We start from the raw sequence: 17,744 nt of genomic DNA on the forward strand, positions 1-17,744 counted from the left end.
GCGTGGCCAACCATATCCTGCCATCTAGTGGCCGCATGGAAGACTTCATGGTGTCCGGAATATGGCAAGGCTATCAGATCCGCTACTGGGGCGGTGGAGAAACGGATCAAGAGAGGGATCGAGATTGGTCCCAGCCAGGCGACCCCTAGTGACCGCTTATTTCCCTGCGTGAGAAAACCATTTTTCTTCCATCTTAAATTCTCTTTAAAAGTGACTCCTCCTTCCCTTCATTCATGTGTCTGTATGAAAACAGCCACCAACATTAAGATGCCTTATTCACAACCGCCACAGCAGCAGGGTTTTCCCCTCACATCTGACATCTGATTTGCACAGCAGGGAAGTCAGTGAAATTATGCCTGAGGGTAGCAGACGAGTGCAAACAGAAGCATGTGCGCCATGTCCTGGAGCATGACCGCTTGCTGTTGTCACTCTGTTGGCGCCCAGTCACAGAGACTTGACTCACTCCGCTGCCATCATGACAGCTGACGGGGCTGTGTGAGTCAAGAATGGGAATAATTCCTCTCTTAGTACTTGTTTTGGTACCTCATAGCTCAACTGATCTTCACATTTGAAACGTTTACATATGCTACAGTCGGCTCAGGCAGCGTGCACCCAGCCTCTCTCAAGAGCAAGACAAAGTCAGTGCCTGAGCTCGCTATACAATGCTGCCATCTGCTGGCCACCTAAAGCATTGCGCCCCATGTGACTGCAACTGGAATGATCACGTGGTTTCCCCACATGAAGCAATGGCGCGATCGTGAATTAAAAAGCGCCCTAGCTTGTCTGCCTTCCCGCTCACCTCCCTGCACTCTACACGTCAATAAGCTCCATTTATAGCGCTATAGAAGCACTCGGAACATGAATCTCTATGAGGCTGAACGGCGAATAACCGTGTAGTTGCCCGGCTAGCTCAGTCGGTAGAGCATGAGACTCTTAATCTCAGGGTCGTGGGTTCGAGCCCCACGTTGGGCGCTTCTTTTAACAACCTTCGTGTTATGACTCCAGCGTCATGAACCTCTTCTAACATAACTCTGGAAAAGGCATAACCAACTTGAGCGTGAATTGCTGTGCGTTAGGTGACAAAGCAACAGCAGGCGAATGATAAATGCCGCCTGGTGGAGAAGGAGATACTGAGCACGGTTGGAAGAGAGTGACAGATCATTTCTTTACTCTGGCTGAGGACATAACTTTGAAACACATATGAACAGCAACAGAATTCTAAGTCGACACTTTCAGCAACATAAGTCAGGTTCCACCGAGATTTGAACTTGGATCGCTGGATTCAGAGTCCAGAGTGCTAACCATTACACCATGGAACCAGTGAAAGGAGTATCGAGTCCCATAAACCAATCACCAAAGGCTCCTTGAATGGAGAAGAGGCTGGGATACAAGCACAAAAAGTGTCTTTCCATCCATGGACAGATGTTCAACTGCTTTGGAATATTCTAAGGTTCATGATACTTTACAATACACTGTTGTTAAAAAAAAAAAAAAAACTTTGGCCAACTTTGGAGGTAGTTTGAATCTCCGCATAGATTCCACATTCTACAAGTGTGCCATTTTCATTTGGTTCTTCCTGTTTTGAACGTAAGCCAAGATAAAGTTGCCCAACCAGTCGGTGCTAAAGCGGAGAGTGGACCCCGAGTTTGCTCCCTTTTTCACACAATATATGCTTAAAGGACAAATTATTCAAGAACGTAACTCATTGATCTGTGTTCAAAAGAGTTTAGAAGACTCTTGTCTGGTCATGAAAATGCAGTAAAGCCGTTTCCAGCAACATAAGTCAGGTTCCACCGAGATTTGAACTCGGATCGCTGGATTCAGAGTCCAGAGTGCTAACCATTACACCATGGAACCAGATGATACCAGGGAGAGTCCCACAAACCCATAACCAAAGGTTCATTGAATGGAGAAGAGGCCAGGATTGAAGTGCAAAAACTATCTTTCCGTCCATGGAGAGATGTTCAACTGCTTTGAAATATTTTAAGGCTCCTGAAACCTCATGATACACTGTATTCAGAGGAATCATTTGAATCATTTGGTCGACTTCAGTCCACCTTTTTAGAACCTTCGTGTTATGACTCCAGCGTCATGAAACTCTTCTAACATAACTCTGGTAAAGGCATAACCAACTAAACCCGAACCAGCTTGAGATCATACTGTAAAAGAGCATCCACCATGACTTGATCGTGAATTGCTCTGTGTGAGGTGAAAAAGTGAAAGCAGACCAATGATGAATGCAGCCTGGTGGAGAAGGAGATACTGAGCACGATTGGAAGAGGGTGACAGATTATTTCTTTACTCTGGCTGAGGTCATACTTTTGTAACACACATAAACGGCAACAGTAATTCTGAGTTGCCATTTCTCGCAACATAAGTCAGGTTCCACCGAGATTTGAACTCGGATCGCTGGATTCAGAGTCCAGAGTGCTAACCATTACACCATGGAACCAGTGAACAAGAGGGACTCCCACAAACCCATAACCAAAGGTTCATTGAATGGAGAAGAGGCCGGGATTCAAGCACAAAAACTATCTTTCCGTCCATGGAGAGATGTTCAAATGCTTTGGAATATTTTAAGGTTCCTGAAAACTCATGATGCACTGTATTCAAGGGAATCATTCTCATCATTTGGTCCACTTTCAGTCCACCTTCGTGCACCCACCCCCCAGCAAACACACTCGTAAGCCCGGCTAGCTCAGTCGGTAGAGCATGAGACTCTTAATCTCAGGGTCGTGGGTTCGAGCCCCACGTTGGGCGCTACCTTTTGAAACTGCAAATTTTACATTACTTGTGCCTGTTCATTTTATATACTTAATTCAAACAGATGCGAAATATTGGGCAGCCTTCCTCTTGACTCATCTGATATGTAGCAATGTGGATAACTTGACAAACAAGATCATCTCAGTTACATGTGACAGCAACTGGGATCGCTGGATTCAGAGTCCAGATTGCTGACCATGGAACCTGTACATGGGCCAACTATGCCCATAAACCCAGCAGAGAAAGGTATAAAGGATTATCAAAACTACAAACCATTTATTAGATTGCAGTGACTGACGGCAAAAAAACTCTAGAACAACTGAATGACATTTGTCTTCATCAGTGCAGCTTCCCCTCTCTCCTCTTCAGTCCCTCTCCCTCCATTCCGTTCTCTTCCCTCCCTCTTCCCCACTCAAACACTTTCACCCAGACTGCATGTCTCCGGCACCGACGTGTGGACGTTGATGCGTGCGGTGAGGATGATTCTCCGTGCTCCATTTCCACCTTTTCATCTTTCCCATCTGGAGTAGGGCAACTGTGAGCTTGAAGAGACTTGTCTTTCAGGTCCCAAAACCACGAGCCACCATGGACCTGTCCTTCATGGCATCACAGGTAGTCAATTTTTTTAAACTGTAAATCATTTGCAAGATGGATCTGTTTTCCTATCACTGTTTCCTTGACTTTTTAAGGTATAAATTATGAACCATATCTGGTAGATATTTTCGATTCTTCCCTATACTTCAGTTAAACAAGTACATTAGTGTTATTACAGGTTTTGTCAGACATTGGGCGCAAACAAAGGGATTAAGAAAAAAAAACACTTTGCTATATATTAGAATGTTAAGAATATGTCTATGTATGTATCTATATATGTAGTCATATAGCGCTTAAAACTGCCAAATGTACTCAGACTTAGTGATGTCAGTAGAACCAAGAGGGCATGTAAACTCATGGGTAGAATCATGAAATACACTGTACTGCTATGCTTCATGGATAGACGTATCTGGAGCATCAATATGTATGAGGAAATATGACTTTTGTTGTGGACAAAGACCGATTTTTAAGCTTTCCTAGCGGGCTGCAGTAGCCAGGCACCACTTGAACATGTTTGTTTTGTATTGCCAACAGTAAAACTTGGTATCTGGCGACCCAATTATTGCTTGTAAATTGTACTGGACTATTCCTGTCGAGGCCGTGGGTCAGTCAGAACCTGCAGCGGCAAGCCCTCACTAGCCATGGCTCATGATCTCCTGTATGCAATGCTTACAAAACAAGACTTTATATGTGATAGGCCCCGCCCACCTCCACATGCAGTGACATATGTCCATCCAAAAACATTGCCTCTGCAGCTTATTTAAAAAAAGATCTGGCAAATAAGTCTGTTCCTGATTATTGTTGACTTTTCCCCGAACGCTGGTTCCATTCTGCAGTCGAGCAGATATGACATCACTTATCAGATCAGCCGAGCGCAGTGATGATACAGCACATTTTGAAAAACAATTTATTCCTTCCTGATGAAAACAGACAGCACGGGGGGAAGTTATGCAGTTTTTAAAAAAAATGGAAAACACTCCTTTAAGGGAGCCCTGGTGCCCTGACCATGTATAAATGAAAAAAAAAAAGTTTAGATAAAATCATATTGAGTATTTGAAAGACACTGTCAGACGTGGTGGAGGAGGCATTTCCTTACCAACTGCTGTTATAGTTTATGCGTCGGCTGGGCTCTATAATGCCAGCTCTGTAATCCATTAACTGTCGACTCCTGGAAGGACAATGGAAGGTGACTGTCGCAGCCACCGTCAGTGCCTGCTCTGGCGGCTATTATCTCTGAATTCGCGCAGCCAAAACCCCCCCCCCAAAAAATTATATGCACACTAGGGTGATGCGAGGAAACATATTTGAATCATGTATCGATATAATCCTTAAAGAATCAGCTACAATGACACTGGTTATAAATTATCATAAATAATTCATTTGTTCTCCCAACTTTTGCTGAATATCAATAATATGGACGCATAGAAGACATTTCTGCGGCAGAAAAATATATGTACAAAGAAATGATATTTATCTGGAGTATGCTAATTGCTAATATGCTAACATGCTAATATGCTAGTTTGCTACCTCTCTTTATTTGTATTACCTTAAACGTGTTTTTCACTGCTATCCATCAACAGCGCCCTCTCCAGTTCAACATTGGAGTGAAATCAAAAACCATTCTTGATTCATTCATTTTTAACATTGTGAACACTGATCACATATTTTCTAAGCTTTTCACACACACACACACACACACACACACACACACACACACACACACACACACACACACACATACACACACACACACACACACACACACACACACACAAAAAAAAAAATATATATATATATATATATATATAGTATAAAAATACAAAGGCCAATTTGGGACCACAGCAATTCAGTAATTTATTATTTACCTGTTTTAACTTTAAATTATATATATTTTTTAATCGAACAAAGGGACAGATGCATTGGTTTGAAGAACAAACCTCTGTTTATGAATCAATAGGATGGATTTTCATCTACATATTCTTCACATGGCCGCTCATTAAATTCGCATCGCTTAAATGAGAAGCACTGAAAAGAGCGTTCCAATAAATCCTGAGGTTGAAAGCCTTTTATTGAATGTGTAAAAATAACTGTGCCCTTATCCCTCGGAATCACAGTTCATGAAGTGACACAGACTGCCAGTACCAATTGGATTGTATGCATTGACTGGTTATAGCACACACTTTATCCGAGGTTAGAAAAACAACCACAGCCAAGTTTCTTTCCAGAATCAACTCTCTTGTTATTTGCCTTATCAAATGTTCCCACAGATTCCGGTGATGACGGGAGTCTTCATGGATTCATCGGCTATAGATGACTACAGCACCGACCACTCTCTGTTTAACTCATCCGTTTGTGTCCATGCGGCATCCATGGCTGTTCACCTACCTCCGGAGGAACCACAGTCACTGTCCCGAGACGCAGTTTGGCTCTGGCTTGCCATAACAGCTACCATAGGGAACATTGTAGTAGTGGGTGTTGTGTATGCGTTCACATTCTAAAAGCAACTCTGATCGATGTTGAGCCAGTGCGACCTCACAGTGAGAGTGCGACAGCGCACCTGGAAGTTATGGAGGAGAATAATGATCGATGCATGTATATTGCTCTAGAAATGAATGGATTCATACTTTTATGTCCAGACTACAATTGAAATGTGCAAAGGTTTTGGCTTAGAATATACGTGTGACCTTGATGTTGACATTGACCAATAGATGGGCTACTTAAAATTTTGTATTCTCTGTTAATATCTTATCAACTGACAGGAAGATCCAGGCATTTTAATGTTATTTTGTCAATATATTTTAATAAAGAGTGGTAATTACAAACCCACACGTCAACAGGTGAGTTTGGGCCTATACTTTCATTAACATAGTTCTGTTTCTTGTTGGCTTTATTTTGTCGCCAGATGATCACATCTTATGAAGAAGAATGGTTTTGAGGTGTGAAGAAGACGAGGGCGTTTAATAACAATAGTGATCTGGCGATGACCATCCTTTGTGCGAGCATCTTTTCGTACTTAGTTTCCAAATCGTTTCTAAAAAAAATCTTTGTTATATGTGAGGTCCGTGTGTTGACACAAGAGGGAGCCAAAGATCTCTATTTAACGCTCTCATTTTAAGCGGTAAAGTACTGAATTCTACTCGATGCCAAAGACCTCTTCTGTAGAGTGGATTGGATTAGAGGATCACCTCATGACCCCGCTTCACTGGTTATTGTCATGGGCTGTTGCATCCGTCTTGGATCCCACTTCCTACACCAATATGTGGGTGTCAGACTTGTGTAGTGATGGGCTCATGAGGTTTCATGAAACAGTGACCTCATTTTCAGTGCTCAGTAGGTGGCGCCCTCTCTCAAAAAATGATGTGAGATGTTGTTGAAATGGTTGTTCAATTCCAGTGAGAGCAGAGAGTGCACATTGAGAATGAGGACACTGTTTCATGAAGCTTCATCAGGCTGTCACTTGACATGTGTCATCCAGCGAACAATATAATAATAATAATAATAATGTCACTTAAAAAATAAAAATAAAAACAGCAAGCCAATAGAATCTTTCCGGCCTCCAACACATTGTTGTGACTCACTATGATATACACTGTAGATCCGCTGGTTTGGAGGCGTCACTTCCTCGTGACCATACACAGCTGCTTACCAATGCGAAGAGACAAATGATACATTCCATCCCTGTAAGAATTCAATCTGTCCTTTCTTCCTGGAACCGAAGTCTGGCCAGCTCAGACGGTCTCCTCACTTACCAGCAGCGTGAGTGGAGAGCAGCGTTCCCCCGGTGATTATAACATAAACGGTCGTCTGGAGAGGTCTGCGCTTCTGCTTCGTCTCTGCCTTCAGGTGGCGATTGAGAGAGCTTGCGCAACAATGACTCAGCTGTAGTTTGACTGGTTATGAATCAGTTTATGAAGCGATCATCTTGATATGTTGTTAGGGTGAAGCTACTGGAGTTAGACTGTTGGTTGTCTCAGCGATCAAGACTTAAAGATGTCCTACAATACAAAGCAAATGTTTAAAAAATAAAGAAAGAAAATACATTTTAGGACTGCAATTTCAATGTTTTTGTTCTTTTTTAAAAGAATTTCTAGTCATCAATTATTTAATTTCTTCACATGTATAGGGCAAAGGTAAACTATGATATATATCATACCATAATAAATATAAAATAGAAATATAATGACCGTAGTTGCCTGACTATAGAGCACACTGGAATATAAGCCGCACCCACCCCACTCGCTCTGATAATTCGGACACTGTTTGGTGAAGCCTCATGAGCGCATCACTACCGAAGCAGCTTCATGAAACAGCAAGGTCTCAAAACGGATCTGAAGGTTCAAAGGTTGGAAGGATGTGAGAGGACAATCAATGATCATGTTCTTTCAATGCTTTTCTCAGTCCTGTTGCATGAATTCTAATGTCTTCACTGGCACCATCACAAACAAGCACGCACAGCCTTTCCACTTACGCAGGTGCCTTCTTTCACAGATGCTTTACACATTCCTCTATTTTTTCCAGGATCTTCACTTCTGATTACACAACACCTCAGGTTCTAGTTTGAATCATTATCTACGTTTTCCAACCAATAAATCCAAAGCACGTGTCTGTGGGGACCGAGAGGGACATTTTCCTTGGGGATGTTGTGAAGAAACTGTGCTGAAAGGAGATGTTGGAACACACACATCGCTGTTCTTACAATCTTTGGAGACTCAACACTGAGAAATGTGGGAGTGTGAGTCAGACTTGGAGAAAGAGCATGAGGCTTTTCTTTTATGAAAACTAACAAACCGCCCTCGATTTTTTGTGAACACGGCAGCTCCTTGCCAAACTTGAATGCCATTAGATTAGAGGCGTCCAACTCACAACAGGGTTGTCACAAGATTAATTGCCATTCAGGGAAATCACGGTCATGAATAAGCTTGCGCAAAACTGTATTTTTCGCGGACTGAGAAAAAATAATTTGAATTGATTTTTGGACAACGCACATGCTGAACTGATACCAGGATTTCCCCGCTGTCACTCTTATTTTTCGCCTCCATCATTTTAACATTATTCCTTTAAGGAATAACCTTATTTTACATTGGCGGAGTGTCTAGACCAAACATTCAGTCTTGAACACTATTTGGGATTGTGGGACTCGGTTCCATGGTGTAATGGTTATCACTCTGGACTCTGAATCCAGCGATCTGAGTTCAAATCTCGGTGGAACCTGACTTATGTTGCTGGAAGTGTCGACTTAGAATTCTGTTGCTGTTTATATGTGTTTCAAAGTTATGACCTCAAGCTGGTTCGGGTTTAGTTGGTTATGTCTTTACCAGAGTTATGTTAGAAGAGGTTCATGACGCTGGAGTCATAACACGAAAGTTCTAAAAAGCATCGCCCAACGTGGGGCTCAAACCCACGACCCTGAGATTAAGAGTCTCATGCTCTACCGACTGAGCTAGCCGGGCATACTGGTCCTAGTATTGGGGGTGGGGGAACTGAATAAAAATGGCCTACATGTAGAACGTGGAATCTTTGTGGAGATGACGACGACCTCCTCAAAAATTGGCCTACGTTTTTTTTTTTAACAACAGTGTATCATAAAGTATTAGGAATCTTAGAATATTCCAAAGCAGTTGAACGTCTCTCCATGGACGGAAAGATAGTTTTTGCGCTTGAATCCCGGCCTCTTCTCCATTCAATGAACATTTGGTTATGGGTTTGTGGGAGTCACTCTTCCATTGAATGGTTCCATGGTGTAATGGTTAGCACTCTGGACTCTGAATCCAGCGATCCGAGTTCAAATCTCGGTGGAACCTGACTTATGTTGCGAGAAATGGCGACTCAGAATTACTGTTGCTGTTTATGTGTGTTCCAAAAGTATGACCTCAGCCAGAGTAAAGAAATAATCTGTCACTCTGTTCCAATCGTGCTCACTATCTCCTTCTCCACCAGGCGGCATTTATCATTCGTCTGCTGTTGCTTTGTCACCTAACACAGCAATTCAGGCTCAAGTCATGGTGGATCCTCTTTCTTTGATCTCAAGCTGGTTCGGGTTTAGTTGGTTATGCCTTTACCAGAGTTATGTTAAAAGAGGTTCATGACGCTGGAGTCATAACACGAAGGTTCTAATAAGCATCGCCCAACGTGGGGCTCGAACCCACGACCCTGAGATTAAGAGTCTCATGCTCTACCGACTGAGCTAGCCGGGCCTACAGGTCCATGAACATGGCCCACAGCCAGAATGTGGAATCCTTCACCAACCAGCTCCTCAAATATTGGCATTTTGTTATTAGCTACACAAAGGTGGACTGAAGTGGACCAAATGATTCGAATGATTCCTTTGAATACAGTGTATCATGAGGTTTCAGGAGCCTAAAAATATTTCAAAGCAGTTGAACATCTCTCCATGGACGGAAAGATAGTTTTTGCGCTTGAATCCCGGCCTCTTCTCCATTCAGTGTACCTTTGGTTATGGGTTTGTGGGACTCTCCCTGCTATCATCTGGTTCCATGGTGTAATGGTTAGCACTCTGGACTCTGAATCCAGCGATCCGAGTTCAAATCTCGGTGGAACCTGACTATGCTGGAAATGGCTTTACTGCATTTTCATGACCAGACAAGAGTCTTCTAAACTCTTTTGAACACAGATCAATGAGTTACGTTCTTGAATAATTTGTCCTTTAAGCATATATTGTGGGAGAAAGGGAGCAAACTCGGGGTCCACTCTCTGCTTTAGCACCGACTGGGTGGGCAACTTTATCTTGGCTTACGTTCAAAACAGGAAGAACCGAATGAAAATGGCCCACATGTAGAAAACATCAGTGTATCGTAAAGTATCATGAACCTCAGAATATTCCAAAGCAGTTGTACGTCTGTCCATGGATGGAAAGACACTTTTTGTGCTTGTATCCCAGCCTCTTCTCCATTCAAGGAGCCTTTGATGATTGGTTTATGGGACTCATTACTCCTTTCACTGGTTCCATGGTGTAATGGTTAGCACTCTGGACTCTGAATCCAGCGATCCGAGTTCAAATCTCGGTGGAACCTGACTTATGTTATGTAATCGCTTCACTGAATTTTTATGACGTGATAAGGGGCTTGTAAAATGCTTTGAACATGTAAAGCAGAGGTCTCTTTGTTGCCTTCTTATCCATTTGCCCTTTAAGGACATAAAGTATTTTGTAGAAAGGGACCAAACTGGGGTGTCCACCCGCTGCTGGACTAATTTTCGCACCGACTCGTTGGGCAACACCACTATAGGTTACGTTTGAAAAGAGGACGTTTCAAAAACACAGGAAAGATTCGCCACACGTACAGACATGTCATGGGTGGGCTTCTTGGTTTCCAATGCCAACCCCAGTATCCTACAATATGGATAAAACGTAAACTTTTTTGATCTCAGTGCCCACATTTTTGGACCACGACTCATCTCCTCAACTTCAAACAAGGGAGAAAAAAAGAAACAAATCATGCTCGCCTCCAAAAGCTTTCCTCCTCCACAATCCGGTTCCTGTAACTCCAAATGTTCTAATTCAAGTGTCTATCTGTGAGCATATTTTGTGAAACTGTTTATTTAAAAATGATGTAAACTGATCTTGGAACGGTCCATCGGCCAGCCCTGCTATGGCGCTGAGGCTGAAAAAAAAACACACGTTAATAAAGACTTCACAGGACAAACTGGTTTGCATGAACATATTTTAGACCACATATATGCAAAGTCCATTTACGTTGAGAGCAGAGAGCAGGTTTTATGAAGCAGATGAGGAAATGGGATTACTTCAGGATGTCTGCTCTCCAGGCCATTAGCAGCTCTATCACATTGGTTACTAGCTAACGTGACACAACCATGAGTCATTTACGTCCAGGTCATTGAGTTATGTGGCTTATGTGTTTCAGTCGAAAACGGTGCCTTTTAAAAAACACAGGTGAGAAGATGAAGTCTAAGACGGTCAGCTTTAAACACAGCCTGTGCCCAAACTTTCATAACATCATTCATATGTGTGGCAGGCTGATAAAAGTACAGCACTGGGGTCAACTTCACCGCACACTGAGGCTGTGTGACCTCATTTTTACAAAGACTTGGGGGGGTCCTGGAGAGCAGGAAAGAGAAGATAAGAGCTGGCGAAGGCAACGGTGTGTGCATGCAAGCTCTGAAAAGGTGCTTTAAAATAGACCTCAAACGCTGAGCTGCAGAAAGCTTCACCTGCATGCAGGACTAGTTCATAATGACAATCATCCAAAAAATAATAATAATAAGAAGAAGAAGAAGAAGAAGAAGAAGAAAAAGAAGAAGAAGAAGAATAACAAAGACATATTATTTCTCCTAACAACAGTAATATAGTAATAATAATATTAAAATAAAATAACTATGACATAATACTACTACTAACGACAGTAATACTAATATTAATATAATAACGATAATAATAATAATAATAATAATAATAATAATAAGAAGAAGAAGAAGATGAAGAAAATAAAATTTAAAATAACAAAGATATTATACTTATATTATACTATACTACTACTAACAACACTACTACTACTACTACTACACCCAGATTTACCAGAAAATGTCATTGAATTGAATCACGGCAAATAAAAACTTCCAAAATCAAATCAAGGTGGGCAAATGCAGAACCCTCTCTTCTGAAGCTCGACCACCACCTCCACATAAAAATAAAAAACACTATTGGCCCCACCAGAAAATTTCTAATACACACAATTTGAAACATATTTTCAGAAAGCTTCCATACAATTTCCAAAGGCCCCAGAAACAGGACCAAGCAGGTGTAAAAATGACAGTGCTTCCAATCCACAAAACAATAAAGCCATAAAAGATATTTGTGGTACGATTTAGCCACGCTATTTACAATAGGATCCAGAGTCAGCAATAAAAAAAGTGTCGACTTAAATTCCAGTGACATGAGCCAGTCGAACACCCAGAGGTTGTTAGGGAAAACTGACGCTGGCTGTGAATGACGTCACGGAGATGATCTCTGCTCCGCTAATATAAAAATCATCAGCAAGCCGCTGCTCTCTCCACTTATCTGTCCGGACTGACCACATGCCACATCTGGATGAAGCCGAGCAGAAGATAGGGTGAGCAGATCAATAACCTGGATCTTTTCAGGTGACAACCTGAGGATAACTGACGTGTTGCTGTGGAGGTATCTGTTTATTGTTAGTGGGGAATAAACCAGCAAGTGAAGCCAAGAGAGTCTGCTCCCAGGAGTGCAGCTGTTTAAACACATCCATGATCTGGGTTCTTCTATGAAATCATGCTCTTTATGTTCCAACTGGGATCCATGAACGGTGACAGGCTCTTGGCTTCCACTCTTTCATTTTCGGGGGCAGTTTATTTTATTATCTTTATAAATTTTGGTGAAGGACGGGAAAAACTGTCGAAACGTTGTCAAGATACGCAACTCTCTCGCAGGTCCAGATGTTTCTTAATGCATCCGACGAAGCGTTTCCAAGTGTCGACCCAGAGCTGGACTCATGCAGCAACTACACCGCCGCCTGGCTTTGGCTGACGTCTCTACAGCCCAGCTTCCTGGCTCTCACCAGTGTGGTGGGGCTGCTGGGCAACGGCATGGTCCTCGTTGTCTTCTGCCTGCAGAGGAAGACCTGCACGGTCGCCGACATCTACCTGGGGAACCTAGCCGCTGCCGACCTGGTGATGATGTGCTGCCTCCCGTTTTGGGCTTTCACCATCACCCAAGGCTACCAGTGGGACTTCGGGGAGGCACTCTGCAAGGTGGTCAACGCGGCCATCGCTATGAACTACATCTGCAGCGTCATGTTCCTCACCTTGGTCAGCTTGGACCGCTACCTGGCCTTAGTGAAGCCGATGAGCTCCAGCCGCCTGAGAAGACCCACCTGGGCCAAACGGATCTGCCTCATCATTTGGATCCTTGGCTTCATTTATACCCTGCCCACCCTGATTTTCCGCGCCGTGGTGTATGTGGAGGATCCCGGGGTGAATGCTTGGATCTTAGCTTACCCACATCCCATCTGGAGGGTTCACCACAACATCTCAATGAACGTAATAGGATTCCTGATTCCGGTCCTGGTGGTGTCCGTGTGCAGCTATTATATTGTGACCGTGCTACGGGAAGGACAGGCCAGTCGACAGACCGCAGGGAGGTCAGAGAGGAAAGCCACGAACCTAGTCCTCGCTGTGATGGCTGTTTTCCTCATCTGCTGGACTCCACACCAGGTCATGCGTTTCCTTGACACGCTGGAGTACTTTGATCTCACCCCCGGGTGTCTTTGGGGTCACGTCCTGGACATCGGAATACAACTGTCGACCTACTTGGCCTACAGCAACAGCGCCATCAACCCCTTCCTGTTCGTCATCGTGGGGAAGCATTTCAGGAGAAGGTCTTTGGAGGTGTTGGGGAAGATCCGGTCCGGATCTAAAGACATGACCAACCAGACCGTCAGCTTCACCTCAGCCAACAGGATCAATGACAGGCACCGTGTCAGTGTTGTCAATCTAGAGAAGCATGCACTCTTCCCCAAATCCTTACAGTAACGGTTCAATTCAATTCTGTTGCTTTGAGTTTTGCTTGAGTGAATGTTTGTGTTATTTATTTTAAGTTATAAACTTTCTGTCAATTTTTAAACGTGTTTTTGTTCTTCCTGAAATAAAGTGATCAATTTCATGCATTTATTTTTGCGGAAAATAAAAATTACTGAGGCAGTTTCACTTTAAAAATCTGAATGTAACCTTCATTTCAGTTCAATTATTTACATTTATTGTGGAATAGAATTTTTTCTCCCAAAATATCAGCCACTTTTGCCACACATCTCAGGTGATGGTAACTTTCACACCTGATCTAAAGACGGAAGACACTGTGTTCATATGCAGAATCTTATTTTAGCTTTTTTTGGTATTTCAACAGAAAAATGGGCAACACGATGAGGAAAACATTTGATATGGTGGAAATACTTTGGTTACAAGTCTGTGACAGGTTTTTTTTTTATTATAGACCCAAATACATAAACAACCTGTGACTCATGGAGGTGTTTTGAGACTGAGTGACAAAGGTATCACACCTATTATACTCAACATGTTGCATTTTTGGATGAAACATTGTAACAGAAAAACTGATGGAAATAATTCTATAGCACCCCGAGGAGCGCTACCATGGAAACATGGCCTCATGCTACTCTCAGCCAATCACAGCCAGGACATGCTCGGAGTGAAGGCAGCAAGTTAAAGAGACATGTCCAGCAGGTGCACTTCAAAATAAGAGCGGGAAAGACAATTACTGGAGCATGAAAAAGACAAAACCTAAAATGACTCATGACTGGGCGAATAGATAACATGTTCATGTTACATTTCTCTTTTATTAATACCACAAATGTAAGTCAGGTAAGACATGGAAAAAGCTTCCATGTTTAGTCGCATTTTACATATTCCCAAAGTTAGAATAGAGCATTATAGCATGGTTGTTTTAAAAGTAGCTTGCAAACAAAAAGATTCCTTATGCCGCACTTTGTAGGGTTTTCCACCAATATAAACACAAATCATGTGTCTAAATAAAGGCTTTTATTTATTTTAAAAAAAAAAAATTTAAATTAAAAAATATTTATTTGCTTATTTATTATATAAGCCACAAATGATTGTATTTAAGCACAAGAAAAAAAGACGCAACAAAAAGGTTTTATTGACAGCGCACACTTGTAAAGCGTGAGCGCAGATGGAAAGAATATTTAAAACCCATGCTCCTTACAGTCAGTAGGTGGCAGTGGCAGATCACAACAATAGCAGCTGCCAATAAACTGGAATGTAAAATTAAATATAACAAAATAACGAGAAAAAATGTTCCTAAACGTCACAGTTCATGGTTGATCTACAAATAAAATGTCCACGGTGAGTTGTAAATACATTTTATTTCAATTAAACATGAGTTTGTGGTGGCTCCTGTATCTATAAACCTTTCCATATTTGCTGCAGGCAGATATAAAACCTCACACCTTTCCACCTCGACTTTCAGACACTTCTCTGTCAGCCTCGCACTGACATCAGCGACACCTAACCCAAAATCACACTGCGAAGAAATAGTGTTAATGAAGAAACATCTGCAACAAGGCGCCTGCGTGGCGATACATTCGTCTCACCGGAATAATCCCAGTGACTCTGCACCATTCCCCCCTGAATCATCCTCTTTTTTGTCTTTTTAGGACATGCTGTCCTCTGAGGTCACTCAAGAGTTCATCCGAGACACACATCTTCTTTTACTACCTGTACTGAACGTAATAAACATGCTTTTAGAGGATATATATATTATAGTTCTAAATCTCTTCGCTCACCTTTAGAAGAACCAAAGACATGATGATAAATGCTTATATAATAATATTTGTTGTCTCTTAATATAGAAGTATCCATATTCAAATATTGTTCTTTTGAGCTTCTTGCTCGTGATTTCATTGATGAAATTGTGAGAATAAAAGAGATATTCTGTCATGGCATCAGTTGTAATGTAGAAAAACATGTAATGAACCAATATTCATCCATAAAAAACAACCCTTTTTTCACATATCCTTCATTATCAGATCTCTAGTTAACAGGGCTCACATGTTCGCTAGATGTACTGGAGGCAAAAAAACCCAGATCTGAAATCTACCGATGTTTGAGTTGCAATACTGTCTCCTGCGTGTATAAAGCTGGAACAAACTCGGCGTGTCATTTGTCCTCCAGCTGTCAGTGAATCTACGGCAGCAGGAAGCAGAATTATGATCCAGTAGTGATAAGATCTGAGACGCTATTTTTCTTATCAGAACAAAGCATTTTTTTTTTTAACAAACTTGAAGCAAACTTTCTTTGCTAATGTCCCTGTATTAAGTATAACTCCAGATCTCCATTGTTCTGGTTCAGTCCTGAGGTGGTACATCATTTTCAATGCAACTATTAACAGTGACTTTCAGGCGGGAACAGTCGATGTTAAACTCTATTATACTCTACTATGCTTATACTTTTGGCAGAAACAAGGGGTTTCTGTATCAAGCACGGTTCACTTATGCTTACTTTGAGGACTCTGGAAATCAAAATGGTCGCCATTATGAAATAAAAATCTGACTCTTTCTCTTATGACAGTTCAATATGAACCCTATCATCATTTATATATATTCAATAATACTTAATAAGACAAGTGGAATATTATGTAGAATATATATAAAAATTTCCAATCCTTTTTTTCTTATATATTATTATTATTTTCTTATATATTTCTTATATATTTTATATATATGATATTTTTCTTATATATACAGGGGTAGGACAAAAATAATGGAAACACCTTAAAGCTTTTTTTGCTTTAAGGTGTTTCCATTATTTTGTCCAACCCCTGTTTATTCTACATAATAGGGTTCATATTGAACAGTCTTAAATCACAGAAGGTTGTTTACATGTTAATTCTACGATTTTTAAGGTAATTTTTCTTGTGTATTTCCTGCGTCTTTTTTCCACCATCTTTTTTCTGACAGATGTTTTTCCTGGATTATCAAAATACTTCAAATTTCCACGAGACCCTCGAAAAAAATACACACTAAAAACACTATAGAAATATAAATAAGTCCAAAAAAAGATCTCCATAAATAATAACAAACAGTAATGTTTCCTTCTTCATGATGGAAGCAGAGACCGTCAGTTGCAGCAGGTGCCCCAAAAATATTACAACACAGTTTGCTCATGACTAGGGCAGAAACTGAAACCTCTCAACCACATGTGGCGAAAAGGTCGCGGTGCCCTTAGAATCCATGAAAGAGCCTCTTGAACGTATCACACCCCAGTGTGGGGCAGATGTCTTGTGCTCCTATTTCCAGCCACAGTTTTTCATGTTTCCCTCCTGACAGACTCCTGTAGTTATGGCAGTCTTCTGTCTGCAGCGCTGAGCTTCTCCTCCTGCTCTGAAAGACCATCCTGACGTCTTGCCAGCTGCTCTGCGGCCCGGGTTATGATCCACCGTCGTCCATGGCGCACACCGTGTTGAGAATGTAGCCAAATGTTCCAGACAAGTTTCAATATTAATGTCATAATCTGTTCCTGTGCTGCGCGCTGATTCAATTGTGCGCTGCATGTGTTGTTTAGCACATCCCATAATATGGTGTAATGTGTTCTGCTCAGCATCAGTTACCCTTCTGAATTAGAGGCTTCAGTGCTCTGGCTCTTTATCTTGAGCGTCAAGTTCAGTTACATAATGACCCACAGATATAGCTCTGATTTTGGTCATTTCAAGCACAAAAAATGTAATTTCCTGTTATTATTCATTTAATTTGACCAATGTACATTGTTTTATTGGGTACCAAGTGTTTTATTTTTCATGGCAGAAAACTTTCATTATATTCATGAAGAAAATGAATGGATGAATGAGCCAACTGTTCCTTTTGAAA

The 17,744-nt window shown here is 41.6% G+C and overlaps 2 protein-coding genes and 11 non-coding genes across 13 annotated transcripts; 8 read left to right on the forward strand and 5 right to left on the reverse strand.

Annotated features, from left to right (window-relative positions):
- The first annotated feature begins 899 nt into the window (after nucleotides 1–899).
- Nucleotides 900–972, forward strand: trnak-cuu (transfer RNA lysine (anticodon CUU)). The gene has a single exon. It is a non-coding gene; the product is annotated as a tRNA-Lys (tRNA).
- A 275-nt stretch (nucleotides 973–1,247) lies between these two features.
- On the reverse strand, nucleotides 1,248–1,319 carry trnaq-cug (transfer RNA glutamine (anticodon CUG)). Its single transcript has one exon. It is a non-coding gene; the product is annotated as a tRNA-Gln (tRNA).
- A 466-nt stretch (nucleotides 1,320–1,785) lies between these two features.
- trnaq-cug (transfer RNA glutamine (anticodon CUG)) lies at nucleotides 1,786–1,857 on the reverse strand. Its single transcript has one exon. It is a non-coding gene; the product is annotated as a tRNA-Gln (tRNA).
- A 523-nt stretch (nucleotides 1,858–2,380) lies between these two features.
- Nucleotides 2,381–2,452, reverse strand: trnaq-cug (transfer RNA glutamine (anticodon CUG)). Its single transcript has one exon. It is a non-coding gene; the product is annotated as a tRNA-Gln (tRNA).
- Nucleotides 2,453–2,687: 235 nt separating this feature from the next.
- trnak-cuu (transfer RNA lysine (anticodon CUU)) lies at nucleotides 2,688–2,760 on the forward strand. Its single transcript has one exon. It is a non-coding gene; the product is annotated as a tRNA-Lys (tRNA).
- Nucleotides 2,761–3,247: 487 nt separating this feature from the next.
- Nucleotides 3,248–6,053, forward strand: LOC128746578 (uncharacterized protein C14orf132-like). The gene is made up of 2 exons (XM_053843717.1): nucleotides 3,248–3,375; nucleotides 5,625–6,053. The coding sequence occupies exons 1-2, from the start codon at nucleotides 3,349–3,351 to the stop codon at nucleotides 5,853–5,855; spliced, it is 258 nt and encodes an 85-aa protein (XP_053699692.1). The 5' UTR covers nucleotides 3,248–3,348; the 3' UTR covers nucleotides 5,856–6,053.
- A 2,443-nt stretch (nucleotides 6,054–8,496) lies between these two features.
- Nucleotides 8,497–8,568, forward strand: trnaq-cug (transfer RNA glutamine (anticodon CUG)). Its single transcript has one exon. It is a non-coding gene; the product is annotated as a tRNA-Gln (tRNA).
- Nucleotides 8,569–8,734: 166 nt separating this feature from the next.
- On the reverse strand, nucleotides 8,735–8,807 carry trnak-cuu (transfer RNA lysine (anticodon CUU)). The gene has a single exon. It is a non-coding gene; the product is annotated as a tRNA-Lys (tRNA).
- Nucleotides 8,808–9,086: 279 nt separating this feature from the next.
- On the forward strand, nucleotides 9,087–9,158 carry trnaq-cug (transfer RNA glutamine (anticodon CUG)). The gene has a single exon. It is a non-coding gene; the product is annotated as a tRNA-Gln (tRNA).
- Nucleotides 9,159–9,478: 320 nt separating this feature from the next.
- Nucleotides 9,479–9,551, reverse strand: trnak-cuu (transfer RNA lysine (anticodon CUU)). The gene has a single exon. It is a non-coding gene; the product is annotated as a tRNA-Lys (tRNA).
- A 294-nt stretch (nucleotides 9,552–9,845) lies between these two features.
- Nucleotides 9,846–9,917, forward strand: trnaq-cug (transfer RNA glutamine (anticodon CUG)). Its single transcript has one exon. It is a non-coding gene; the product is annotated as a tRNA-Gln (tRNA).
- A 399-nt stretch (nucleotides 9,918–10,316) lies between these two features.
- On the forward strand, nucleotides 10,317–10,388 carry trnaq-cug (transfer RNA glutamine (anticodon CUG)). The gene has a single exon. It is a non-coding gene; the product is annotated as a tRNA-Gln (tRNA).
- A 2,398-nt stretch (nucleotides 10,389–12,786) lies between these two features.
- si:dkey-63b1.1 (B2 bradykinin receptor) lies at nucleotides 12,787–13,881 on the forward strand. The gene has a single exon (XM_053843865.1). The coding sequence runs from the start codon at nucleotides 12,787–12,789 to the stop codon at nucleotides 13,879–13,881; it is 1,095 nt and encodes a 364-aa protein (XP_053699840.1).
- Nucleotides 13,882–17,744: the final 3,863 nt, after the last annotated feature.

Source organism: Synchiropus splendidus, chromosome 15 (assembly GCF_027744825.2).
Source record: "Synchiropus splendidus isolate RoL2022-P1 chromosome 15, RoL_Sspl_1.0, whole genome shotgun sequence".
NCBI lineage: Eukaryota > Metazoa > Chordata > Actinopteri > Syngnathiformes > Callionymidae > Synchiropus > Synchiropus splendidus.